Source organism: Pagrus pagrus (genome assembly GCF_965226575.1).
Source record: "Pagrus pagrus genome assembly, chromosome: 19".
NCBI lineage: Eukaryota > Metazoa > Chordata > Actinopteri > Spariformes > Sparidae > Pagrus > Pagrus pagrus.
This window is the reverse complement of record NC_140203.1, coordinates 1904024-1931922: the sequence shown is the minus strand read 5'-3', so window position 1 is coordinate 1931922 and position 27899 is coordinate 1904024. Positions and strand designations below refer to the sequence as shown.

General features: G+C 43.4%; 2 protein-coding genes across 4 annotated transcripts; one reads left to right on the top strand and one right to left on the bottom strand.

Annotated features, from left to right (window-relative positions):
- Positions 1–6431: 6431 nt before the first annotated feature.
- LOC311275443 (beta-1,3-galactosyl-O-glycosyl-glycoprotein beta-1,6-N-acetylglucosaminyltransferase 4-like) lies at positions 6432–11924 on the bottom strand. 2 transcript variants are annotated; one of them, XM_084384019.1, is made up of 4 exons: positions 11626–11924; positions 10426–10562; positions 10260–10313; positions 6432–8283 (listed from the first exon to the last, which is right to left on the bottom strand). In XM_084384019.1, exon 4 carries the CDS (start codon positions 8280–8282, stop codon positions 6981–6983), a length of 1302 nt encoding a protein of 433 aa, XP_084240145.1. In that variant the 5' UTR covers position 8283; positions 10260–10313; positions 10426–10562; positions 11626–11924; the 3' UTR covers positions 6432–6980. The 2 variants fall into 2 exon arrangements, with proteins under 2 accessions (XP_084240145.1, XP_084240144.1); XM_084384018.1 differs by lacking the exon at positions 11626–11924 and having other exon boundaries at positions 10426–10687.
- Positions 11925–16419: 4495 nt separating this feature from the next.
- LOC311274781 (3-hydroxy-3-methylglutaryl-coenzyme A reductase-like) lies at positions 16420–27173 on the top strand. Of its 2 annotated transcripts, none has more exons than XM_084382735.1 (20): positions 16420–16531; positions 17201–17381; positions 17474–17585; positions 17672–17759; positions 18492–18576; positions 18685–18790; positions 19359–19465; positions 19561–19680; positions 19806–19939; positions 20564–20850; positions 20964–21112; positions 21213–21407; positions 22016–22174; positions 22345–22502; positions 22602–22707; positions 23858–24028; positions 24127–24267; positions 24357–24515; positions 25866–26020; positions 26112–27173. In XM_084382735.1, the coding sequence occupies exons 2-20, from the start codon at positions 17220–17222 to the stop codon at positions 26158–26160; spliced, it is 2643 nt and encodes an 880-aa protein (XP_084238861.1). In that variant the 5' UTR covers positions 16420–16531; positions 17201–17219; the 3' UTR covers positions 26161–27173. The 2 variants fall into 2 exon arrangements, with proteins under 2 accessions (XP_084238861.1, XP_084238862.1); XM_084382736.1 differs by lacking the exon at positions 16420–16531 and adding an exon at positions 16915–17080.
- Positions 27174–27899: the final 726 nt, after the last annotated feature.

Below are 27899 nucleotides of genomic sequence, written 5' to 3'. Positions count from 1 at the left end.
CTGGAAATGGAGAAAAAAAAAGTAGAGATGTTTCTCATAAATGTTGCCGAGTTGAACAAGGCAAGAAAAGAAGTTGTGTTTTTGGATCTCACTTCACGAGCAGGCTGCACTGACGGCATAACTTGGAGGTTATGTGAGAGATGTCAAGTTAAATGTCAACTCAGCAAGTGTCGAGTGCCTTTGAAGCAGCAAGAGTCCAGTAACAAGAACGGTTGTTGTAATCCGTCAAAAAGCTCCACATTAAACAACGTGCCTCACTTTACTGCATCGTTTAAAAAGCCTTGATTAGTTTTCACTGAAGCTACAACAGCGTGGTGATCAATGTCGCCTCCACTTAACATCGTGATGCATTGCTGTAATAATATCTTCTGTAAGTTACAACAATTAAAGGTGTCATCTGTAAAATACGGCCAGAATTCAAAGGCAGCTCCTTGACTGTAGCTAGCTACTGTTAGCGCACGGCTCAGTTGAGTGCAGCCAGTCGGGCCAGAGTTGGACCGAGACCTCGTACGTCTGGACCGCAGACTGGGACTGAACTCTGAGAGCGACGGAGGTCAGCGTGAAGACAGAGGACACAGTACAGAGGTGATTTACAGCGGCTCTGACCAGGACTATGACTCCTGGGACGAGAAGACAGGGCAGGAGAGGACAGAGAGGGATAGTCGGACATCAGTGGTGGGTGGAAATTTATCTGTGAACTGAGGATTTATTTGGACCGAACCAGAGGTGACAAACCAACACTGTTCTGGTGACTCTGATTCAGTTTGTGTCCAGTTTGAATGAAGTGTGTTTGACGCTGAGTTAACGAGGCGATGAAGCTCGTCTGAGTTCAGTCAGAAAGAAACTTGAGTTCAGACGGTGGACGGTTGTATTTTTCTGTATTTCCTGTAGGTGTTTACGTTCTGGACTCACTTAAGTAGACGTGAAAACACAGTGGCAGTGCCCTGATGGCTCACCTGGTGCAGCGGGCAGGTTGAATCCAGCCTGTGTCCTTCGCTGCACGTCCTCTTGCCTGTCGCTGTCAAAGCTGTCCTATCGAACAAAGGTCAAAAGAATAATCTTAAAAGAAACACACACACACAAAATCACAAGCGGTTTGACACTATTCTTAATATACGAGAAGCGTTTTCGCACATTTTGAGCTTCACGCAGGCCACAGTGTGAAGCTTTCACAGGACACAGGCGTCTCCTCGCACCAGGGGGGAAGTTTGACTGTGAATAAATAATTTAAAAATGTTCGTCAGGCCCAGAACGATTTGTTTTGTTTATCTGTGTGTAAGAGTTGTGACGGCTGGTTCCAGCTTCTCACAGGGTTCGTCAGCCAATCGTATAACACCGTTGTCTCGTGGCTTCTGTGTTTTGTCAGCATCAACAGTCGGTGCTAGTTGTCAGTTTGTGGAGGGAAGAAATGTGCACATGGCTGATTTCTACAGAATACTGTACTGCCCTAATGTTAGCTACAGTAGCTAGTGTTAGCAACAGTAATGTTAGCTAGCTTGCATTAGTAATGTTAACGTTTGCTAGCTAGCATCAGTGCAACGTATGGACGTTTTTCCATCAGCACTTTTGGCCGTGCCGAGTCAAGCGTCCCGTCCTTCATAATAAAAGCTTCTAAATGACTAAATAACAGGGAGGCTTTTATTGTGGTGAAGTTACAGGACATAAAATGTGTTTGTAACTGAATTAGCTGAGCCACTTTGTTAGCGGTGATTCTTCGTTAGTACTGCGGGGATCGAGACGAGCGCGTCATTGGTTGAAGACTCACCTTCGAGCAGGTAGCCCAGTTGTGTCAAGCCGAGTAGAACCGGGCCGTTCACACACATTCACACGCTGATGTGAGAGGCTGCCGTGCGAGGAGCCGACCCGCTCATCAGGAGTAACTCGGGGTTCACGCAACCATCGACCTTCCAGTTACTGGACGACCCGCTCCACCTCCTGAGCTACAGCTTCCCCACAAACTGGCACCACTTGAGGGGCCAGATGATGAACAGCAGGAGTGTTTCTAGGTGCCGTATCGTAGGCAACTGGACTTGGAGCAGATGCAGGCTTTTAAAGTCTGTGTGGGAGTGTCCTTACACAGTCGTTAAGGACACTTGTGGGTTGCTAGGTGAGCCCAGGTGTGAATGGTTGTGAAGCCGTCTGGGGAGAGAGCTCAGTACTGCATTACAGGTGGGTGATGAATAAAGTCGTAGGCCACCTCCTCTGTTCAAAGACGGCCGTTTCAGTTTGACATGGATGGATTTCCAGTCAAGCTGGAAGAAGTGTGTGACGGGAGGGTTGTTGCTCTAAGCTGCTCGTGCTCAGTGCTCTCAGGTTGTACACAGTCGTATCACCCCTGGTAACACCAAACAGGGTCCGGTGTGTGAGGGTGGGTAAACTGAACGAACACCTGTCACTGCTGCAGGTGTAACGTTCTCACGGATGTTCACAAACTGGAACTTCCCCCATCATTAATAATTTACTGGAACCTAATAACACCTGAGGTCGCTCCATCAGAGCTCCTACGTGATCTGTGACTAACGTTTGGAGGAAGCTGTGAGGTCACTGGCTTTATGAACGTGATACCTCTGTGTGTAAACTAATAGCGACAGGTTGGGTTGATTTCCTCACGATTCATGGCAACCACGGGACACAAACTGGCAACAGTGTCACATTCCTGAGAATAAACATATTTGCATGTAAACATCTGACACAGCGTTCGACACAGTGCAGCGAACGGGTCGGTCCTCCGCCTCGCAACATAATAACCATGTGTTTCTCTCTCGTAGCAACTCTTTAATGTCTAAAAATATTTTTAGCTGCTTCTTTTTTTTTATCACCCACAACGTTGAGGACCATAAAACATGTTGCTGTAAATATTGTTCACGTCTAACCAGCGGCCATTTCCTGTCAAAGTGTGACCTTTATTTATGGTTTTGCAGGAAGTCAAAGAAGCGACCCTTCTGTCTCCGGCTCTGCTGTTGTTGTGTCTATTGTTGAACCGTTCTTTGTCCTGTCGTTGAACATTTTCAAAGTACTTCCTGTTTTACTGTTTGTCTCCCAACAATCCCTGTCAAACTGCATAAATCCCCTCTTTCTTTTCTTGGTGCTGTCTTTCTATCTGATGTAATAACAGCTGTGTGATTTAATGTGACTTCTCTGTCGTTGACCATCACAGAAAACGGTTGCTCAGAGTGAAACTACAAATAAATAACTTGTTTCTTCGTGCGTCCTTTCATTTCCTTCTTGTGCACTGACTCATGCAGCTTGTTTGTTTGTGCTGTACTTGTCAGCTGCAGTGAACTCTAAAGATCAAGATAGATGATCCTTTTAAAATCCTTTTTGGCAATAAAACTGTTTCTGATTCTGATTCTGATCAGTGAGATTAATGGCATGTTTTGTTTCACGCTGCAGTTATCATCCAGATTATTATACTAAATGAGGAAACATGCAGCATGTTCCCTCTTCACGACACAGTCATCGTGGTGTGAAGTACAAACATGAAACACAACAATAATGCAGTCGTAAACAACCAGAACACAAGCCCAAGTTATTTATAGTGAACGAGATTAAACATAGATGGATTTTGGCAGATATTTTTTTATATCATCAGCGGTGAAAGCAGATACCTTTCAAACTTAAACTCCTCTTTCGATTGTTACTTGACTTAATTAATCGTCTGCTTCACTCTAAAGGCCTGTTTCCATATTCACTCAGTCACGGCCCAATGTGCAACTTGTGCTGTGGAAACTTCGAACATTATCGCCGTTTTCACAGAATCTGGATTTTTCAATGAGGGCGAATGAGAAGTCGTGGCTGAGATCCAGACCTCCTGGAGGAATAAACACCCGGAGTCACATCAGATTGTGCTCAACAGACGCTCCACGCTGCCGTCAACATGCTGACGTTCTGACCCACGACTGCTCACTGATCATTACTGCATCATCCCCATGAGACCAGAACCATCTTCCAAGCACAACCTTCATTTATATCAGAGAACTCAAATGTTTCTATGGAGAGCTGAAGTTCTGTTGGACCTCATGAGACCTTATATCGGACAAGATTTGTACAGAAGTCTACGGGAAGACGCAAAATAAATGTTTGATGGAGAGCTGGTTCTGGTTCAGTTCTGTGAGCTGCTGATATACAGGAGCAGCTCTACAGTGTTTAAGTGAGGAGACGACGTCACTAACGAGGCTGTCGGCTGTGTCGTCTTCATAAAGACGTGTTTGTTCGTCTCTTTTCATTCATACCAGACAGTTTTATGAAATAAGATCCAACAAGATAAACTAGAACAGGTGCCAGTTTCCTCACGACCTGTGATTGAGACTCGATGATCAAATATCCTCCTCTACAGTCGTCTGCTTCAGCGTTAACAGTACAGTACAATGGGTGTTTCCTCTTGGCCTGTAGCCCATTTAGTTTCTACCGGGCTCTCCAAAGTAAAAAGCTTGATGACAGCTGTTTATTACTTGAATTCTTGCTAAAAAATGATTAAGTTGCTAGGAAACTTCTTCACCCCGCCCTCCTCTTATCTGTCTTCACCTCCTGCTGATGTTTTCTGTCTATAGAAAATATTTTGGGTGGCATCCCGGCTCTCTACCGGCTCCTCGTTTCCTCCATCGCTCACTGATGCACAGTTTCAGCTGTGGCACAAGAAAAAGGCATCAACTCCTTGTAAAGATCTTTTTATTGACGGTATATTTTCATCAGTGACGCAGTTACAAACGAAATGTTTCAGGTATTTACAGTTACTGTGTCGCCAAAGGACTCCATATTTTTATCAAATCCTCTGCATAAAGGGAGGCACTTTCATTATTTACAACGCTCTTCGTGTTTAGATTGCACCATCTCCGTGGATTATCAAGAAACAGCCGGGGTTAATGATTTGGGAGTAACTCAGAAGAGTTATGGACAGATGCCCAAGCATTCCTCCTCAGTCAGAGCCAGACACAGACTGTTTAAAAGTTCATGTATTGCATAACGTGACTTCATTTATCAAAAAAAAAAAAAAAGAATCGATCAAATGTTCTGGCACGGCACAAAAAAATCACAACTTATTGGGAAAACCTTTTTCAGTCGTGATCAGACGTCCTCATCGTCTCGATCCACCGACAGCAGTGTTATGAGTCTAAAGGTCAGATCTTGTGTTGCCCAGATTTCAAGCCTTTGTGTTCGTGAGTATTCGCAGACTGATATTATTAAACTGGACTCGAACACAGACCACAGCGTCACTCTGACCCTGTGGACGATGTTTCTGCACCACCTGCAGTTGGAAACGATCACATTTTCATTGAGAGGGGTCTGGCAAACTTTTACAGGCCTCAGGAGCGATGCACCGGTGGGGATTTTCCACTGGCACTTTTGGCCACGTCGACTCAAAACCGCACCCATTCGCGTTTCCATCATCAGGTTTTACTGCGCCAGGTTGAGCCAAGCTGCGCCCGGGTCGGGATGATCCAAAGTACCACGTCTGCTTTTTACTTTGGGTTCTCTCCAGTGTCGCTGTTCATGCTGTCAGATATCTGCTCTGTTACACTGTTTCATCCTGTTCGTTCTGAGCTGCGTCAGAAGACGTGTTGAGTTACTGCTGCTGAGAACGGAGCATTTCCTCCTGCAGCTTCAAGTAACAAACTTTTATTGTGAGGATTTTATAGGAAACGTGTTTTGCTGCCCTTTGATTAATGGAGCTTCGTCAGCACTTTTTGTTTTTTGGGTGGTGCTGTGGGGAGGAACAGTATGTACAGCTGCACCTATAATTTTCATTTGGCCTACTTATGGCTTTATTAACAGGACATTAACTGAGCTACCTTTGACCACAAGACAAGCCAATCATCAGTTTAATGATTAAGCAGGTAGTCCTGATGTGCCGAGTCAAACCGAGCAGAACCAGGCCGGCAGATGTGATTAAAAAACGCCACAGCTCTTTCCCCGAACTAGCCTCGTTTAAACGCTAGTAACAAAAGCCAGGCTGACCGGTCGGACATCCTTCTAGACGTCTCCTCGCCTATTTTTTTTTTTCCTTTTTCTTTCTTAAATAATTAGTCTTCTTCGTCTGAATAAACCTTCATGCTGAGTTGATCCGAGTTAACGTACTCGTACTGTTCACGCTGCAGTCGTGCGTCACGACCTTTGCTTCAACCTCGGGCTGTAAAAATATCTTCCTTCCACAAGAATACATTTGCACGCCTGGATGTGTGTGTCTGTTTGCATAAAGCACACAAACACACAGCAACACTTCATTCAGATGTTAAAACCAGAGTAACTCCTGAAAACTAAAACTCCACTTCCTCACACACACACACACACACACACACACACACACACACACACACACCCTCTCTCGTTTGTCACTGCAGCTCATAAAAATAAAAGACAGTTAGCCTACAAATTAAAGCTGATTAACTTTGTGTTTTACTTTGTGTAGAAATAAAAAACGGAGATGTCCCGACTTCCCCATAAAAAATATCCATTTATTTTTGTCCTGAGGTTTTAAACACATAAAGAAGGTGCGACGCTTACAAGTTTATTCTTGTTTTATAAAAAAAAAAATGGTTCTGTAAAAAGTTACTCGTGTGATTAAAAACATTGATCTGAAGCTTTTTCTAAACTTAGCAACTAATAATTAACTCATCAATGTCAGGCGTAAATAACACAACAACAACTTTGGTTTAAACACAGCCAACTTCTTGTTTCAGCCCCACGATACAGATAATGGCACACTCGCTCATCCCTAATAAATATCTATATCTATATATACACATATAATAGATATAGATATATATGTGTATATATATATATATATATATATATATATACACATTCACATTCTAATTTAACTTTCTGTTTTCTTTTCTTTAATTCTTTGTCTCTGAAAACCCAAATAAAAAAAAGAGTGAAAGAAACTCGACTATCAAAATTATTGCAGATTAATTCTCTGTTGGTCAAATAAGCGTCTACTCATCGAACCCCCGCTCTCTACAGCCACTCGCAGCTTGTTGTTAACCCCTTCGGCAGCTGCTGGAGGACGCTGACCGGAACAACTTCAGTTTCTCCTCCAGCTTCTCCTCGAGGCACTGAATGATGATGGGGTCCACTTTGGGGTCGAACTTATTGGCGAACCAGTGTCCATAATTAAGAAGCCAGCGCAATTCAGCTGCGCCGTAAATGCAAACACTGCGCACGTGTCCCCCCGTGCACGGTGGGTACAGGTTGTCCTCCAGGTAGTGCCACTTCACCAGCCGGGTTTTGCTCTTCAGGTCGGTGACGTCAGGCTGGGACCGGGGCACCTCCCCGGGTACGCCTTTCATTCGTACAAGCGTGGCCCAGAAGTGTTCGTCGGGGGAGTACGTGTCCTCCGACCAGGCCAGGAAATCTTTCACCACCTCCGAATTGTCCATGAACACGATGAACTCCCGCGACAGGACAAAGTAGGCGTTGCCGATGAACATCTCGATCCCGTGTGGTGGCGGCGTCTTGACCTGCTGCGTTTTCACCGGCATTTTATTATATTCGTAGCTGACAGTCGCCAGCTCGTAGTGAAAGGTGAACCTCTCCTTCTTAAAATCCGTGGGTCGGCTCGTCTCCAGCATGTTCGCTCCATTCAGCGTCTTTAGCTCCGACACCAGCTCGATGTTGGACTTGAGGGGGAAATCCTGGCCGCAGAGGTTGATGACGTACTTCCACTTGACCTCCGACCTCAGAAGGTCAGACAGACAGTGGAGATCAGCTCTCAGTCGACTGATGCTCGCATAGAAGACAGACTCCCGCTGGGAGGCGATGAAGACGTTGGGCAGACATCGGGCCATGCCCTCCATGGCGGAGATGAACTGAGGTGGAGACTTTTGATCATAGTGGATGCAGTAGACGTTGCTGGGAGAGTACAGCGCCTTGATGAGTCTCTCTACCATCCACGCAGATTTATGCACAACCAGTGAGTAAGCAATAGGAAAGTCTTCCTCTTCCCCTGAGACACACACGTCATCATAACCTCTGGACTGGATGAATAACGAGCAGTTTGTGGTGAGGTTAACCAGACTTTGATCCGTGTCCTCCACAGCTTCCTTCTTCCTCATGATCAGCGCTTTACCCACCTCCACCGGGTCCATGTCATATATAGCCGAACAGCTAATATTGTATTTGTGAACTGCCTGACTGTCATTGAAAGCGGCCGCTGGAGGTACAGATTCAGGGACGTAGCTGTACTTCAGGCTGACTAATAGCACGACACAAACAGTCAGCAGTGAGAGGAGTGATGGCGTGAACTTTCTTCTCAGTGTCAGTAAAGAACATCTTGTCCTCATCCTGTGGTGAGAGGGGACAGAAACCAAAACTATCACTGGATTTTCATTAACATATCCACTAAACCTGGTGACCCTGAACGCCACGTGTGTGGATTATGTTCCAGCCTCAGTAAAGTGCAGCGTAATTCTCCATTTACATGAGTTTGTACGAGCAGGACGAGAAGGAAACAATCTGGAAAGTTAAAGAGAAATTATACGGAGAGTATTTATGAGCTATAAAGTTTTTATCAAGTCATCTTTCTTTGGCAAGTCGAGTCCTGAGTTACAGATTTAACACGCAGTCAAATGTGTTCGAACAACGAGACCTTTGTTCTACATTTAGTTGAGTTGTGTACGTACGTTTTCCCACAAATCCACAAGTTTCCTCGAGGTGACGTGTGTTTAATGTGGAGGACAGAGAGTGAGGAAGGCAAGATTAAAACTTTTAACATCCCTCATCTGTGAACTTTTGTGCCTGAACTGCGTCAGACAGACTTTCTGTCTGTTTAACGCCACCAGACAAGAGAGAAAAACCAGAAACTTCAATTCTGTGCGGTGACTCGATAAAGTTTTGAGGTGACTGAGGCGTTTGTGACCTGTGTTGTGAGTGACAGTTAGTGCTGCGGCTACACACTAGTTTCATTACTCCGCCGACTGTTTTCACAATTACTTGTTAATACATAAAGTGTCAAAAAATGTGAAAAATGCTCCCCAAAGGTCCAGTGTGACGTGTTCAACCTGCTTCTTTTGACTCTTCATCTACTGTCATGAACCCTCACATTTCAGAAGCTGGAGGCAGTGAATCCAGAATGATAAGAGTAATAATAATAGATTAAACTTTCAACGCAACAATTAATCGACTAGAAATGTCTTCACACAGCCTGTCTGGTGTAATCCAAGTCATCCCAAACTGATTTAAAAAGCTGTTATTTACGTCACTTCAGACGGGACGCATGCTAACACTTTTAGCTCAGCAGCTACAGTGAAGAAAAACGGAGAAAATAACGTCTTTACAAATCGGTTTGGATCTCAGAGCTGCAGGGGGACGAGCTGTATGGAGACATTTAGTTTTTTTTAAATCAAGTCTCCAGCTGCTTCAGGTGTTTAGCAGAATGCTGCAACTCTGTTTTACTGTGAAGCTCCAGAAATGTTTTGTGGACTACGAGACCTCACCTGACTTTATATCATCAGGAGGAGATGATGGCTGAGTTTTAATATGTGGGTGAACTGTTCCTTTAATCGTAGCTAATAAAATAGTATGAAAGAAGAAGATTACACCGTGAAACCAGGATATTTCCGTGTATATATATATATATATATATATATACATATGTATATATGTATATATGTATGTATATACACATGCACAAGCAGGTAGTTAGTAGTAAGTGTAAGTGATATTGGGTTCACGAGAGCGAGACGATATTTCAACACTATTTTTAAAAAACTTATTTAAAACCATATTCGATCGAAAGTCACAAGAAGTAAAAACAATGCAGGTCCAGTCTGAACTGTTTGAACTGGTGATCGTCACTTCGGCTCTACTTTCTGACTCAGTTTGATGATCACAGGCAGTAAAAGACACCAACAACATGTCAGCGCTGTGAAACTTCTTCGTCTCTTCATGTGTGACCTTCTGACTGAACTCCTGTCCTGTAAAAACTGTATGAATAACACAATAAATATGTAAAATAAATACTATTTCTATACTGAGGCTGACCAAATGTCTCATCAGAGCTGAGAGCTGGAGTTATTGTGTGGTTATTTAGAAGTAAATTAAAGCAGATTAAAAAATAAATCTTCCTCCAGACTTCTTGCTCTGGAGCTCAGTAGCTCATATTGGAGGCAAAATAATAATAATTACAAAATAAAGAGTATAAATTGTGTTTAAAGTTTCCAGATTGCTCCCCTCTGTTATCCCGAGCCTCACATGTTGTTCTGCATGTGATATAAAGTGTTACAGACTGACACATCGATGTATCACAAAGTCATTCTCACCTTGCTCCATATGCAGGTAGAGCAGCCTCACGCCTCGCTTCACCAAGTCACACCCTGAAAGTTACCAAAACGAGGAGAGAAGTTCAGTTCAGACCGGCTCACCTGGTTCCGTCCTCATCTCATAATGGATCTTTTCTTTGAGCGAAAAACTTGAGCGTAAACTCACCGACGTGAGGGGGAGAGAGAGGACTGCTGGACATTGATCGTCTGCGTCGTTACGTGTTTTTTACGCACGCCTGATGCGACATCCAACACCTACTCGAACCTCGCTCTCCATGAGTCGACTGAATGCGCCACATGGTTCTGGTAACACATGAAGAAAAAGGTGAAGAAAGTGGAAGACGCTGTGAGCTGCAGGCGGAGAGAGAGAGAGGAAGAGGACCGCAGGCTGCAGCGCTGCGCTCTGGTGCGTAACCCGGAAAGAGGGAGGGGCTCAGGAATGGACCAACTGCACTAATTAGATCACCGCTGCAAAAATGTTGTTTTCCGTTTCATATGTCACCAGTGGGCTCATCCGTTACCTGTGGCACGTTGTGAGAGTGGATACAGGAGCGGAGCTGTGCGTAAACGACAGATATCCTGCAGCTGATTAAAGGGGAGGAATGAAAAGCTCGTGGCCGGAGTCACCTGAGCTCACACACTCACACACACACACAGTTTAATGTCATTACTTTGTGTCCTTGTGTGTATATATGATGTCTGCCAGCGTGTGTAGTCTTTAGTCTTTTAATGTTGTTCTCCTGCTTTGATAAAGGAGCAGTGCGTAGTTTTGGAGAAGAAATTCAAACTCATAATTTTGATATTTACAATATTAATTAGGTTAATTTTATTTAACCTCGAAAAACCACTGAGGACGTGTCCTCAGCTACAGTGGTGTCGAAATACAAAACAACAAGACAACATTAACATAAAAACGGTGAGTTTGCTCAGAATAAACGATATTAAATCAGTTCTCTGGACAACGATACGATTTTTACCGATATCACAAAGTCTTCCACGATATGAGATGATCTGTCCATTTAACACAATCAGTTATATCAACTCACAAAAAACAACTAAAACATGATTTGACAATTTTATTAGTGAACTCTTAAGAGGAAATATTATTTTATCGATGGTTCCCGACATTTAAATGGAAACAATCTGTCATCTTTTAATAAAAACAAACGTGGATCGATCCGGATCGATGTATCGTTAAACTCCTGGTAAAAACAATGTGATATAGAGCAGATTAAATAAATAAACAGATACATTTACAGCAGCTGATAATTAAAAGTTAACATTTCTAACTATATCTGATCCAATAATCAGTCGATCTATAGTAAACAGTACACAATCATGTAAGTATAATTTTACTTTAACTTACATTTATAGCCAGAAAATGACTTCTGATACTTGAGTTCATTTATTCTCAGAGCAGAGAAAACAAAGCGGTCCAGCAGAGGACAGAGCTGGAAGACGTGGAAAACAACGGTGAGAAGGCTGGACCCTCAGCTGCTTTGTTTTCTGGACAACCTGAAGAGCAGACTTCTCCCAGCAAGTCCTCTCAAGACACACCACAGGAGAGAAATGGTTTGTAGAAACTGGAGTTAGAGGAGATCGAGGATCTGAAACCAGTTCAGCTGGACCAGCAGAAACACGAGCACCGCACCCTCGTGGCTGCTCTCAGGAATGTTGAGCAGAAGCTGGAGAGTCATCAGGTGGAGTGGCAGGAAGAAAAGACATCCCTCAGTCAGGCCACAGACAGACATCGAGAAGATGCTGCAGGGAAAGAAGCAGGTGAGGAGATAGAAAGCTCCATGAGGTCCCAGCTGGAAGAGCTCATGAGCAAGAAGAAAAGGAAGAAGAAGTGGTACAGCATCTTCTTCCAGTGCAGAGATCCACGCTCAGGAACTGAGGACGACTAAAAACTCTTCATTACTCTGCTCTGAGGTTTCCAACACAGTAACGTTGGTCGGGGGTAACTTGCATCAGCTGTGGCATTACTAAAGACGACACAATGGATTCAGTTTATAGGAGATGTGAGTTTTTGTTCTTTACCCCACACGATGTGTCCGTCCTCTCTGCAGATCTGTGATCATGTTAGGGCAGAGCTTCAAGGTTCATGTGCGGCTGAACTTTATCACTTCATTTTATAATACGTAGTCACAAAGTGTATTTGACAGGTGGCCAATTAATACAAACTCAGAAATATGTTGGTTTTTTTTCCATAAGTGAATAAACAAGCTGCTCTCAGAGGAAAATAAGGTCCTAGAACAGTTTGAAGATAGAAAGGTGGAGTCATTAAAGCAAAACGGTCACAAACTAAATACTAAGATATTCTGAAATTCTCGTAGTCGTAAAAAATTGTCTTAAACTCAAACATTTTAAACACTTTTTGACTCCATATTAATTTGAATTTTATGTAAATGTGTGAACAGATTTTTAAAAAGAAAATCTAATCAAGCAAAGTGCAAGTGTTGGAGGCGAGAGATCCGCTGGCTCAGGTCTGACAGGGTAGATTTCCTTCTTGTTACCTGCAAAATAAAGAAGATGTGACCTCTTATTGAGAAAGAATAACACCTTGTTGAATAACACCTGTTATATTGTGTGATTATCCAGGTCAAGTATATCAGATGGAGTGTAAGAATTTAAAAACTTATAATAACTTAATAAAGGAGGCGTCAGAGCCGACACATGAGCCGGCCTCAAACACGTCCGGCTGCTTCCAAAAGATCAACTCAAAATGAATGAATGAATGAAAAAAAACAACAATAGACGTTTCATCAACAGCAGGATGAAATCACTCTCGTGTAGGTGTGAACAGGGAAGTTTGGCGAAACCTCTGACTTCAATGACGCTCTTAATTCGGTAAATTTGGCGCAGAAAAGTTCGGCGCAGAAAAGAAATGATGCTTTACATTTGGTTCTGTGAGGCAGAAGTTATTTACAGTCATCTTCACGGATAAACACTTCAATGATTCCTGAAGCGTAAACAAATAAATAAAAAGCAGATGTCACATGACTTCACAACACCACCACCAAGCTTCCTACTACACTAAACTACACACACTTCACTATTAACTGATAAATGTACAAGTTGTAAAGTTTGTAACTAAAGTTTTCAGCGTGATGACGTTTAATGTCCCCGACAACCTCTGTTGTCTTTAGCCACTTGTTAGCGACGCCTTTTTTAAGACCCATACATTTTACTTCAAACGTTTTTTATGTCGTAGAAAACACGTGAAAATATCTTTAGCTTGTCTGAACCACAGACCTTATTTCAGGCTGACTTCGGGACAAGGGAAGTGGAAGTGCTGTGACAACTTACATTGCTCTCCCCTTTTGGTTTCCACCGCCATGTGCAGTAGTTTTACTGAGAAGAAAGAAGTGATACTGTGGAGCCAGTCAGCGTTATCTACCTTCTCGTTACAGGCATGTCTACCCTGATTACTGAAATGATCGAGGCGAGCGTGTCATAAAGACACACAGAGCTCATTGACATGTTCTCTGTGAAACACACGGTCATGTTTGCATTAATCTGATATATGAAAATCGTAGCTGCAGGACGGCTGCATGATATTCATCCAGGTGTAAAGAGAGCTGTGCACTGTGTAACCACACAGTGCACCAATACAAACAATGTAATGTGAGAATATAGAAGAAAGACTAGATAATAATAAAAAACTTTTATTTATACCACAACATTTTACCTGGAAGTTATTGCAAACAAACATTGTGTTTCAGTCTGTAGTTCTACATGTGAATTTCATGGATTACAGATATGTGGGTAGGAATAAAAAACAGCAACAACAACAAGGAAATAACACAAATACATGTGCTAATACTTAAAAAAGCAGATTGCACATAAGAGTTTTCTATGTCTGCAGCTCTTTGTGTTGGACATGGCGCGTCTCCAGGAGAGTGTCCAGTCTCAGCAGTATTTCAGTTGTCAGTGTTTCTATCACGAACACCTCGTTCACCTCATGCTGACACTGTTTTGTGTCTGGAGGTTGTGGCTGCAACCACAGGACTGTAATAGTGTTTTGGGGGGCAATTTAAAGTAAAACATTTGCTTTTTCATCAGTAGATTTTCTACAGGGATCTCTATGATGAATCATTTTGGGTCAAGGTTGAATGTTACACCCAACAGTAACTCCCTTTCCTTTTTTCACATCCTCTTATTCCCCCTGCAGGGACACATGACAGGTCTCATTGTTTGTCCATATTCAGCCATTGTTAGTTTATGACCAGACCGGCAAGTTTAATCTTTGATCCAACCTTGATCTATTCTTTGAAGATTCTTTTATTTGTTTTTAAATCCCTGAATGGTCTCGCTCCACCCTACCTCTCTGAGCTTCTACACCCTCACACACCCGCCCGCTCCCTCAGGTCAGCTGATCAGCTGCTCCTGAGTGTGCCTATAACTAAGTGGAGGCTCAGATGAGACCGTGCTTTTGCTGGGTCGGCTCCTAAATTGTGGACTGTTCTGCCTCAGCACGTTAAACAGGCCTCTTCCCTGTTTTTAAATCTCTTCTTAAAACCCATCTCTTCTCCTTGGCCTTTGACACCTAGTAAGATGTCGATTTTTATCTCCTTGTTTTAATTTCTTATTTTCATTGCTTTTTTATTTTTACTCATGTTTTATGTCTTTTAATTTATTTTGTATTTTTATGTCATTTTGGGCCTTTCTTCTGTACAGCACTTTGGTCAACTTTGGTTAAAAAGTGCTTAACAAATAAAGTTGGATCGGATTGAACCTTCTCTTAGTTTCCAAATCTTTATTCTTATGATCATGTTGCAAAGTTCAACAGAAACTTTAAATAACTAATTTCTTCAGTTATTTTTCTTATTCAGAGCTGCTCTATGAGACCATGAGACCACCTGATAGCTTTTCCCATTCCTTATTATTCTACAGATATTGTCCGACTTGTAGAGATGTATAATGATCCCGGGCAGGTAAGCTGAATTCTTGAGTGAGTTGTTATTAACACACACTGTAGTTTATTAGTTTAGTAGTTTATTATTTAACACCATCCTGCTGCCCCAAATACTCACTACAGCACCAAATGTCGATAAATGCGCTGCTGAAAATAGTCCTCAATAACTGCACAATTCCTCCCTGTTTCATTAACATTTTATAAAAACTACAGAACCTAGCTAAGAAGTGACTAAACATAATAAATAAATACATATAAAAATTAAAAATGAAACTATGTATTTTCAGCAGAAACCAAAGAGCTCATAAGAGCAAGATACCAAACGTAAAGATGGTATCTATTTAGTCCAGAGAGCAGCGTACACTGAAAAATATGGATATGCAGCTATTTCTGTGAATGTATCCATTTCTTAAAGGTGCTGTTTGTAAGAAAAGTTGATTTTTGAGTCTCATTACCAACTTGTCAAATAATAAACTGGGAATGAGACTCAAAAATCAACTTTTCTGACAAACAGAACCTTTAAACTCCAGTGATCAGTTAGCATTTTTGCACATCTGCTCCCTCGCCTCAAAGTCTTTTTATTTGGTTTTCAGCTAAATGTGTGAAATAAGGTGTGTTGTTACCACAGGCTGAAGATATTTGCACGTTTTGTTCTACGACATAAAATACATAAACTGTACCACAGTTTAATTATAAAGCTCTAAATGTCTTTAAAAAGTGTCTAAATGAAACTACAGCGGTTGTGCAGTAAGATACTTAGTGATGGTGACATTTAAATCATGTGACCCTGATGTTGTCTGTTTGTAGCCTAACATTAGCTTTTTACTGCTACACATTTAATTCATGGTTCAAAAATCATAAAAGTGGAGTTCATCTGTGGAGATTATCTGGATGAATAAAACCTGTTAGTATCATAAACCTGTGTTTGACACAGACATTATTTTCTGCAATAATCCAAAATACAATTCAATAATCCCACACAGGGAACCAGGGCGATACTAACTTCCGGGTTAGCATCAAAATACGTCATCGCCACGCCACCAATAACACTGCAGCACTTTACAGTAAATATAATGTTTATTATTGTAATAACATATAAATCACTTGTCTTTGAACAAACATGTAATATAAACATATTAAAACAAATTTTAAAAAATATGTCACGTTCGCTGCGTCACCTCTGCTTCACCTTTCATGATCCGTGACGTATACACATGACGTAATTGTGACGTCGGGATTTCCGCTCCGCCATATTGGTCTCGTTACATCAGGAGGAAGCAGCTAACTAAGCAGTTTCTGGAAGATACTCGTGATGTTGAAGACTCGCTGACCACCGTGACGCTTTTATTTGAGAGTACGTGACTTTGATATCTTTACTAGACATTAACCGTTAAAGTGTGTTAACGCGGGGGGACGTTATGACCTCGGTGGCAGGCTGTTTAACTTAGTGTGGGTGTGACAGCTAATGTAGCTAATGCTAGCCAATGCTAGCGGTGTCCTCTGTGGGCGACTGCTAAAAATGTAGCTAATGCTAACAAGACGAAACTGAAAACTGTCTCCACATGTCGTCAGTCTTTATTATTGTGAAAGAGAAAGTCTGAGCGAACCTAAATCTTATCTTTGACCGTACGTTAGCTTGGGTTTCTAACGGTACGTTAGCTAGTTAGCTGTCGAGAAGAAGCTAGCTTGTGGTGAAACGGCTGTAACGGCTGAACATGCAGGTAGCCGTTAGACGTTGGTTTGCCTTCAACGGCTAGTTCGAAGCAGCGACATCAGCCGCTTCACGATCTTGCTGAGTAACTGGTTGACATCTTCTGGGCAGTAAATTAGCGTCAGCTGCCGGTCAGATGCTGGTGAAGAAGCTGGTAGATCCGCTGATAACAACTGATCTACTGAGTGGCTGGTAGAGTTTAAAACACTAACGAGCCATTATGCTGCTGACTGAAATGTAAATCATGCAGCTGACATCTCGTCTCGTTGACTGGGAACGATGTGATGATGTTGTCATCCTTTTTCACTACAGGTGAGGCTGTGACCCGACCATGTTGGCTCGTCTGTTCAGGCTCCATGGCCTGCTGGTGGCCTCCCACCCGTGGGAGGTAATAGTGGGCACGCTGGCTCTCACCGTCTGCCTGATGTCCATGAACAACCTGGCAACCAGCAGCCAGATGTGCAGCTGGAACGAGTGCCCCAAAGTGGAGGAGGTGAGTGTGTGTGCCTGAGAGGAGGCTGGTGTGGCAGGTCGGGAGGTAACAGGTGGTAACAGGAGGACATGTCTGTGTCTGTGTTCTTGCAGAAAGTCCACAGCAGTGATATAATCATCCTAACGGTCACACGCTGCATGGCCATCGTTTACATCTATTTCCAGTTCAAGAATCTGCGACAACTGGGATCCAAATATATACTGGGTCAGTGTGATGGGATGTTAGCTTGTTCTGCTCCATGTATCGCCCAGCTTTATGACGATAGTAAAACATTTTTCCTCTTCCTACAGGTATTGCAGGGTTATTCACAGTATTTTCCAGCTTTGTTTTCAGTACAGTGGTCATACACTTCTTTGGGAAAGAGCTGACGGGTCTGAAGTAAGTCGCCAAATACACAAACGTATCCTTACTGTTCAGCAGACAGTTCGATTAATGAACTAATAATTCACTCGTTTGTAATAGCTGCTGGAGTCTTTCAGTTTGTAGTTGAGATTGCTAGTGCTAGACTGTGTGCATTGAATACATGAACAAAAGATGGGAAATAAGGTGGTGAGATCAAACTGGTAGAGAGTCGGTTAGTCAGGTGATGTGTATCATAGGTATATAAAATGGCTCCACGCAGCTCCTCCAGAGTCATCCAGTAGCCCTAAGATCCCAAACTGATATGAAAAGATGTTATTTACACCCTTTTTTTAAGCTGAAATCTTCACTGTGGCTGCTGTAGCAAACATTTCCACCCTTGATGTGCGGTCGAGCATGTATTTTGTTGTCAGCAGTATACAGTATACTGTGTACTGTATACTGCGCAGTTACTTAGGAATGGGTTGCCAGGACTTTGGTGAAACCCCAGATCTGTAAACACGGACTGAAGACGTAAGAGAAAACTGTTCGGTGTAAAGAAACGGCCCCTGGTGATGTAATGACAGTCGGGTGAATGTTTCCTTTAATATGAATGTCAGAGAGACGCGATGAAACATTTTATGTGCAGATCAGAGCCGTGCTGTTCTTAATGATGAGTCATCAGTTTGTCTTTTTAACAATGTGGACAAATGCTGCAGTGAAACGAAACACCATCATCCCCTAATGAGTGATTTGTCTCTTTCTCTGCAGTGAAGCGCTGCCTTTCTTTCTCCTTCTCATTGATTTGTCCAAAGCCTGTGCATTGGCCAAATTTGCCCTCAGCTCAAACTCCCAGGTAAAGTCACACACCGTGTTTTGCTGTATGTGTAAACTGTAACTGATTCATATGAAGGATGTAGTTGAGGTGTCACTGACTCCTGCTTCGGCCCTGTGCCTTGTGTAGGAGGAGGTGAGGGAGAACATCTCCCAGGGCATGGCCATCCTCGGCCCCACCTTCACCCTGGATGCTCTGGTAGAGTGTCTGGTCATTGGTGTCGGCACCATGTCAGGTGAGGAATACTTTAATTTCTTCTCCTGCAAAACAGTGACAGCAATGATCTGTATGGAGAAAACATCATTTTCTTAATGAAGCATTTTGAGATTTTGGGGTATTTTGCTTCTGTAGCACATTTTCTATCAGACTAGTTTCTGTTTGAGAAAGTAAGAAAGTTTGAGAAGTATTTAAATGAGCTCATATGACGCTAGAAAACTTGTGATTCAAGAAATGAATTGTCTCAATGTAAGTTATCCCCTGAGTTTTTCTCAGACTCTGAGCCAGAAATCTCAACTTCAGTATTTTCTGATTTATGGAGTGATAAAAAGACAAATCCAAAATTTCCTCTGTAAAAAAAACTTTGACTTTAATGTCGACAACATAAACTAAGAATTGTAAACCTGGTTTTAGCTGATGTGCATCTTTAATGAGATAACGGCTCATTTGCGTATTGAAACATGCAATTTCAGAAGAAAAATGAAAACTTGGAATACAAAAATAGTTTTGTTAATGTGAGTAAGAAGTGAAGTAAGCAGTGAATCATGTGGAAAACTAACTAAGTATTATTTCCACTTGTTTCCCAGGTGTGCCTCAGTTGGAGATCATGTGCTGTTTTGGCTGTATGTCTGTCCTGGCCAACTACTTTGTCTTCATGACCTTCTTCCCTGCGTGCGTCTCCCTCGTGCTGGAGGTAAGAATGAGAATTATAATCTTGATAAGGATGTGGAAATGAGCTCCTGACATCTCACGATGAATATGTGTGCTCATGCATGTTTGTGTGAACAGCTGTCCAGGGAGAGTCGCGAGGGCCGTCCAATCTGGCAGCTGAGCCACTTTGCCCGTGTGCTGGCTGAAGAAGAGGACAACAAGCCCAATCCTGTGACCCAGAGGGTGAAAATCATCATGGTGAGAAACTCTAATCAGCTGATCAGTAAACTGTGTGTCTTAAAACATCAGCTTAGAGAGGCTTTAAAAAAAATAAGAGTAATGAAGCATGTAAACAGTCTAACAACACCTGATGTCGTCCTCAGTCTCTGGGCCTGGCCTTGGTTCACGCTCACACCCGACTAGCAGCTGAACATCCGGGTCAGAACCGCACAGTGGAGGAGCCCATCACTAAGAGACTGGAGTCTGGAGGACCCATGTTGCCTCTGAAGCTCACCAGGTAAAAACTTAAATCAGAACCAGAAATAAAGACTTATGATTTAAGGACTAACTGCAATTTAAAAACAACAACACGTGTAAAGAAGTACACTTAATTTTAGTACATTTTGTATAATTAAAGTACATTAATCATTGTTCAATAAGTGCTGTTTTTGTGTTCCAACAATGAATGCTGTACTCTCTAAAAATGTACTGTATTTGCCTTAACAACCAGTTATCGGTCAATCATTAACCTGATTGATCCGTGTTGAGGCAGATTCAGAGGAAGCTACGTTAAGAGAACAGGTAAACAACAGGTGACCTGAACGGTAACAGAATAAGGACTTCATTTTAGTAGCGGAGCATGATTTATTTAGGTGTATGTTTTAGTTTATCTATTATAATTCAGTATTTATACACAATTGGTCAGTCGTGCATTTATAGGAGAAGTAACTAACATTGTGTGTGTTTGAAAATAAATAAAGTTTTAGATCAGAGTGTGTTTAACATGTTGATTGTAAGCAGCTGATGATCTTGTCCTCTCTGTCTGGGTGGTGAGGAGGCCCCAGACCTGAGCCCAGAATACATGTTTCTGTTATTGACTCCGGTGTAGTAACCCTCCGTCCTCTGACTTTATCTCCTCCAGTATGGACCTGGAGCAGGTGATAACTCTCGGTCTCGCCCTGCTCCTGGCTGTGAAGTACGTGTTCTTCGAGCAAACGGAGACGGAGTCGTCCCTGTCCCTCAAGAGTCCCATTATCAGCTCTCCTCCCCCTCAGAAGCCCCGGGTGGCAGCAGACTGCTGCAGGAGGGACCTCCCAGCCCCGAAACCTCACAACATGATGAACGGTACCTTAGCAACCAGCCCCACCTCCTCAGCTGTCTCCGACTCCAAACCTTCCCCTGAGGCTGACACGGCGTTCAGAGAGACTGGTGAGACTTTCAATTGGTCCTGCCTGCTTTATTTTGTCCGTACGCACTCATGAAGAAACAAAAAGGCTGATATAACGCTGAGTTTGTTTTCTTTTCCGATTCTTCTACAACAGAGGCGCCTCCAGCAGCCTCAGTGGAGAACAGCCACTGTCTTTCCTACACTGCAGAGTTTCTCGCTCCGACAGCCGGTTCTCCTCAGAGCAGCTGTAGTTCAGAGGCCCGGGCGCTGGAGGAATGTATGGCCATCCTGTCGGACCCTCAGGTAAGCTGCCAGAGCAGATGGAAGTCCTCTCTGGGTCAAAAGCAGAAGATATTTTATATTTTTGTCTGAAGCTTTGAGATTTGCTCTTGTTGCTTTCCAGAGGGGAGCCCGTTTCCTGAGCGATGAGGAGGTGATGAACCTGGTGACCTCTCGTAAAATCCTCAACTACAAACTGGAAGCTGTTCTCGACACTCCGGAGAGAGGCGTGGCCATCAGGAGGGAAATGCTGTCGCCCAGACTGCCTGTTCACTCTGCCTTGGCTTCTCTGCCTTATAAGGACTACGACTACTCTAAGGTACAGGCAACGTGTGTGTCACCTTCGATGGTGTCTTTATAGTCGGGGTGTCACGATTCTCAAAATCCACAATCGATTCGAGTTTTGGTTGAAACGTTTGTGTTCAGTGCTGACGGCGCTGCCATTGTTAGACGTCTGGATTTGTAAAGATCAACACCTCGTTGGTTTTCTGCCCTGACAGCTGTCGTTTAATTTACAAACTCTTCTTTATCTTACAACTACAGCTTGACTTAATCCTGGAGGCTTTTTGCAGGTTAGGATTTGACAGGTTCAAATAATACTCAGAGTTCAACAACAAACATCAGCCTTCAGTTCAGTTCCTCAAATCTGTCCAGAGTGAGCCCTCTTTATAAACAAATCCATAAAGAGAATAAACCAACATGTCTGACGCTGTGAGAGGAAATCATAATAATCCTTAGAGAAAATATTCAGGCAAAATGTGTTAAATAAAAAAATGAAAATGTCTTCGGAAGCATCAAATCAACATGTGAAGCCTCGATGTCTGATGTTTATTCTAGCTCCTTAATTTTCTTTAACAAACAAACAAATAAATAAAATGTGTCTGCGTGAGTGTTTTCATTCAGTCTGTATTGTTTGTGTTGTTGCAGGTGACGGGCACCTGCTGTGAGAACGTGATTGGCTACATGCCGGTGCCGGTGGGAGTGGCTGGTCCTCTTCCGTTGGATGAGAAGCAGTTTCACGTTCCCATGGCGACCACAGAGGGTTGCCTGGTAGCGAGCACTAACAGGGGATGCAGAGCTCTTTCTGTAAGTGATGATGTGCACCTCCAGCTGTTGTACTGTGTGTGTGTGTGTGTGTGTGTGTGTGTGTGTGTGTGTGTGTGTGTGTGTGTGTGTGTGTGTGTGTGTGTGTGTGTGTCGTGCTGACTGTGTTGTGCTGACTGTGTTGTGCTGACTGTGTTGTGCTTCCTGTCCAGATGAGCGGGGGTTGCCGCAGCAGGATCCTGGCTGACGGTATGACGAGGGGTCCTGTGGTGAGGCTGCCCTCAGCCTGCCGGGCTGCAGAGGTCAAAGTCTGGCTCGAGACCTCGGACGGGTTCAGAAAGGTCAAAGAGGCGTTCGACCACACCAGCAGGTCGGTACAAAGGCAGAAAACATGAGTAGAGCGACTGAACGTTTCCTTTCTTCACATCTGTAAAATGTCCCAGATCATGAAAGAATATCGTCTGTGCAGGTTTGCTCGTCTGGAGAAGCTGTTGGTGAGCATCGCTGGGAGGAACTTGTACATTCGCTTCCAGTCTCAGAGCGGAGACGCCATGGGCATGAACATGATCTCCAAGGTACGACCAAGCCTTCAGTCAGCAGGCGATGCACTTTTGGTGTGACTCAGCGGATGTAGACCGTTTGTCTCCTGCTATCTGTGTGTTTGTTTTCAAAATCCCTGTTGCTACGGGAAACCACAACTAAAACCTCAGAGTTGGCAACCGACACGCTAAAAAATAACAAATCACCAAACTCTATCCAGGCCGTTAGCGGTCGAAACAAGCTCGCAGCTCTTTTCTCTTGTAGAGGCACAACCGTTTAAACGGCCGGGCCGCCTCCCCTCATTCAGAACAAGTTTCCCTCCTGACTCTATTTCACAGGGTCGTCGTCGCTGCACGAGAAGATTATGATTGTTTGGAGAAATGTTTTTCTAGTTCCAGGTCTTTGAGGGTTGGGCCGCCTGCCTCTCCTTTATTTATTTAGTGTTTCCTCCCTTATTCTGTCAGTCAGCAGTCGAGTGTCACACTTCATTTGATTCAGGAGAAGCTGAAGTTTCAGTCTGAATCGCTTCAAGTCTCAATTTTTGTTTGCTTTGTCTGAAAATGGATGAATTTACCAGAATAATAAAAAAAAAAAAAAAAACACCAGTCAAAAATTGGTGTTTTTATTCTTAATGTGACCTCAGACAGAAGATCTTTAGTTTTTTATTTAAAAAGATGTTTTGTCTACATCTGATCTTTCCTAATCAAGTTACAGCCTTTTATTATAATATTATCCTCAGTGTGTTCAAGTAAACAGAAAGATTACTTAATCATAACATGAAGAACAAAAGCAGCTTGGCTGCAACCATCAGAGGAAAAACTGCGTGGGTTTCCTCAACGAATCAATTCTGCAGAACATGATGGTGTAATCACGTTCACTACGGAGCCCCTGAAGGCCCAAACAAGAAAGCAATGGCTCCTTTTAGCCGCTCTCAGCTGTCTTTGAAGGTTCGATATGAATATTTCCTGGTTTCTTTCTTCCTCAGTGACAGTAAACTGGATATCTTTGAGTTGTGGACAAAACGTCCACAAAACGTCGTCTTTGGGAAACGTTGATCAAACTTTTTAAAAGAACATTTTCTGACACTTTAGAGACCAAACAACTAATTGATTGAGAAAATAACTGACAGATTAATTGATTAATCTCCATTTCTGTGAACACTGAAACGTGTGCTCCGTCTCTCAGGGGACCGAGCAGGCTCTGCACAGACTCCAGCAGCAGTATCCAGATGTGCAGGTGCTGGCGGTCAGCGGGAACTACTGCACCGACAAGAAGTCTGCTGCCATCAACTGGATCATGGGCCGGGGGAAGTCTGCTGTGTGCGAGGCCACCGTCCCCGCCAAGGTGGTCAGAGAGGTAAAGACGACTCGAACAGAACTTCAGGCATCAACTCTGATCGTAAAAGTATTTGAATCATACGTTTCTTACTAAAACAACCGTTCATGTATGTGCAGGTGTTGAAAAGTAGCACGGCTGCTCTGGTGGAGCTGAACATCAACAAGAACCTGGTGGGCTCGGCCATGGCCGGCAGCATCGGGGGCTTTAATGCTCACGCTGCAAACATCGTAGCAGCAATCTACATCGCCTGTGGACAGGTAACGATCCAACGTGTTCGCTCCTTTAATAACTAAAGCTTCGTCTGTACATCAGCACCACGGAGTCATCGTGTTGTCATCTGTTCCAGGACCCGGCTCAGACTATAGGGAGCTCCAACTGTATCACTCAGATGGAGGCTGCAGGTCCAGACGGGGAGGATCTTTACATCAGCTGCAGTATGCCCTCCATAGAGCTGGGCACTGTGGGAGGAGGCACCAACCTGCCGCCACAGCAGGCCTGTCTGCAGGTAACCTCACCTAATGCTCTGTTTTCATTCACTTTCTACAAGTGGACGAGAGAGTTAAAGGATAAGTACCGTTTTTTACAACCTGGACCTTATTTCTGGCAAAATATATGGTCATTTACTCACCCAGATAACTTTGGTGTCATTCGGCGTCGTTCGGACGAAATTAGATCCAGTGTAGCGGCGATATATCCATATAATGGGAGAGACGGGGCAGCGACACACAGCCTCTATATAACACATTATCTGCCACGAAACTAGTTCATTTCATCAATATTTTGTTATGAAATGCTAGCGCTATTAGCCTCTGAGTCCGGGCTCGTCTATTGTCAACATCCGGGGTCTGTAGGTTGATCTACTACCTCTGACCTGGAAGATGTCGTCTCTGAGCTGCGCGCGCACCCGCGACAGCGCGCCTTGTTTACCTGTAGCTGCTGCTGCTAGTTTGACCCCGGATGTTGATAACGGACGAGCCCGGACTCAGAGGCTAATAGCACTAGCATATCGTAACAAAATATTGATGAAATTAACTAGTTTCGTGGCAGATAATGCGTTATATAGAGGCTGTGTGTCGCTGCCCCGTCTCTCCCATTATATGGATATATCGCCGCTACACTGGATCTAATTTCGTCCGAACGACGCCGAATGACACCAAAGTTATCTGGGTGAGTAAATGACCATATCTTTTGCCAGAAATAAGGTCCAGGTTGTAAAAAACGGTACTTATCCTTTAAAGATGTTTTATGTAACATTTCTGCATAAAAATGTCGTACACAACAAGTTTACTCACAGTAACGGTGCGTTTCATTTGGTCGTCTGTCGCTATAACAACCAGGAGAGTCAGAGAGCGAGGGAGGAAGTCGGAGAACTTAAAAACATTATCTCGTCTGTGAGTCACGTCAGATAGTTTGTCATCAGTAATGGTGAGTTCACCACCAGCGAAGCAAAATGGTCGCGGTAACATTTGTGATTATTCGCCCCAACAGTCAGATTACTTTACTGTACATTAGCCGTAAGCTAGCGTCTGTGGATCACTGCTGCAGTCAGGTTGATAAACAGGAGTGAAGATAAATCCACTTTTTGATACCAGAAGTTAAAAAGCTCTCCTCCTGTTGGTAAACGGCTCCGGGTCAGAGCAGAATCTGATGAGACTCCAGGTGTTTATTCCTCCAGAAGAAGGAAGCTCTCTCCTACAGAACCGGTCGGCTTTTTAAGACAACCAATGCTCAAATTAAATCCTGATGAGATGTTTCTGATGACTTTCATGTAATCATTCATAATGTGAAGGAAAATGACCTGCCGTCTGGTTGCTAACCCTCTTGCTCTGATGTTAAACCTCGTCTGCCTCTGTAGATGCTCGGTGTTCAAGGTTCCAGCTCCAGCGAGCCGGGTGAGAACGCCCGTCAGCTGGCCCGTGTGGTCTGTGGCACCGTGCTGGCGGGGGAGCTCTCCCTGATGGCTGCTCTGGCTGCAGGACACCTCGTCAAGAGCCACATGACCCACAACAGGTGAGATACCTGCTCACTCGTGTGCTTCCTGTTTGTCAAAGGTGCAGTTTTCACCGTGATTCCTCACTCGGTTCTGTTTCTCTCCTCTCAGATCTAAAGCAAACATACCAGAAACAAATTCGTCGGAGAAAGCTGCGTGACGTAAAACGGCCTCAGAGTCGGACTGAAGGAGCTCTCCAAACTTCAGTGAGAACAGAACCGTGTCCTGATGACGAGCTTCTGAAGGGAGTTCTGTGGGTCTAAGACTAACTGACCAGTGAAGACCACAGCCATCGAGTGCTCGCTTCGTGTGTCGCCCGACTGATCGCATTAAGACTTTTTGGGTTGAGTTATGTTGCGGTTCTTTATTTGTGCCATTTGTCTGCAGCGGTGTTCTGGATGCCTTTACTGTTGTTGGCGCTGATCCGTCAGACAGCTGTGGAGCACTGATGGGGTAAAATCCACTGTGCTGCACAAACGAGTATGTTGTGCCTCTAAGAGTTGTAAGGCCAAAAGGAAACGGTTTTCCTGTCGTTTAACGAAGACGCGACGTCCATGTTCATCTCATCTAACCTGCATGAAGGTTAGATCTTCATCAGATCTTCACTTCTGATTGTTGCACTTGCCAAAGCTTGCTTGAGATGGCGCTGTTACTGCTGAACGCAACATTTTGTTCAAGTTTAAAATGCCAATCCCTGCCTGAATGTATGTCGAACTAAAATCAGTATTGTAGGATTTAACTGGATTACAGTGCTACTGTATACTGTGTATACTGTAGAGCGACTGGCTGCTGGGTCCAGGAAGGAAAAGAACCGACGGAGCGACTCGCTCGGACTCCACCTCGACAAATCTTTGTGTTGAGGCGAGTCGGAAAAGTGGAAAATCAAAGCCATATTAACTGACTTAACTAACTTTAATGGTACATTATTATACATGTGGAACGACTGCAGGATTAATTAGCATGATGGAAGTTAAAGAAGCGTTTCAGGCGTCTGCAGGTTCTTGTCCTGCTCTTGTTCTTGTCCTGCTCAGAAGTGGCCTTACATACTGTTCGTCTTGGAGGAGTTGAGCTGTAGCATGTTCTAGATAGAATAATAAATTTTAAGCTGTTCAGTTGAAAAAATTGCACTTTGTTTTATTTAATATAAATAAACAACACTATGTTCCCTCTGAATCGTCTGTGTCTCTCTGTGACGTGAACAAAATGACTCCACACGTGAAACAAACTGGAGGACGAACTGATTTATTTCACTTTCAAACGGGGCAGAAGAAGTGCGACGCCGTCACAGCACATCTGTAAGATGATCCCGACAGCGTTAGTATGAACAAACTATTTACACAAATGTCATTCTAACTACATTCAGTTTTAACAATGTGTGTTAGAAACTAGAAATCCTCCAGGCTGAGTTTCATGTGGCTTCACATCATCCTGCCATCAGCTCTGAAACAAAGACGCTACAGATGTTTCAGGATGTGACCCAGAGACAACATTTTGTGCCGTCGTCCTCACGTGAAGGACGGACGCTTTACTTTGGAAACTTGTCTGGAAAATGATGAAGACAACGGGAACTCAACTTAAATGCATTTTTGAAAAACTTCTCCCTCTCATGCCTGAATGAAATCACAAATTACCTTTAAACAAACGAAAAATCATCTTCAGTCGTGTTTTCTTGTTAATTTGAAGTAACATACGTGACATTCAGAAAACCAGACGGGTCGAGTACAACAACTTTATTCTACTAAACAAGATGTTGGATTTATTTATTTTTTGTCTGACTGACAAACATCCGCCTCCTCTGGTGGAAGTTGTGTATCGAAGGGTTTCTTCTTCAGGGCTTCAACATTTCTCTTTAATAAAACGTAAATAAGAATAAAAAGTGTAAATTATATCATCATTTTG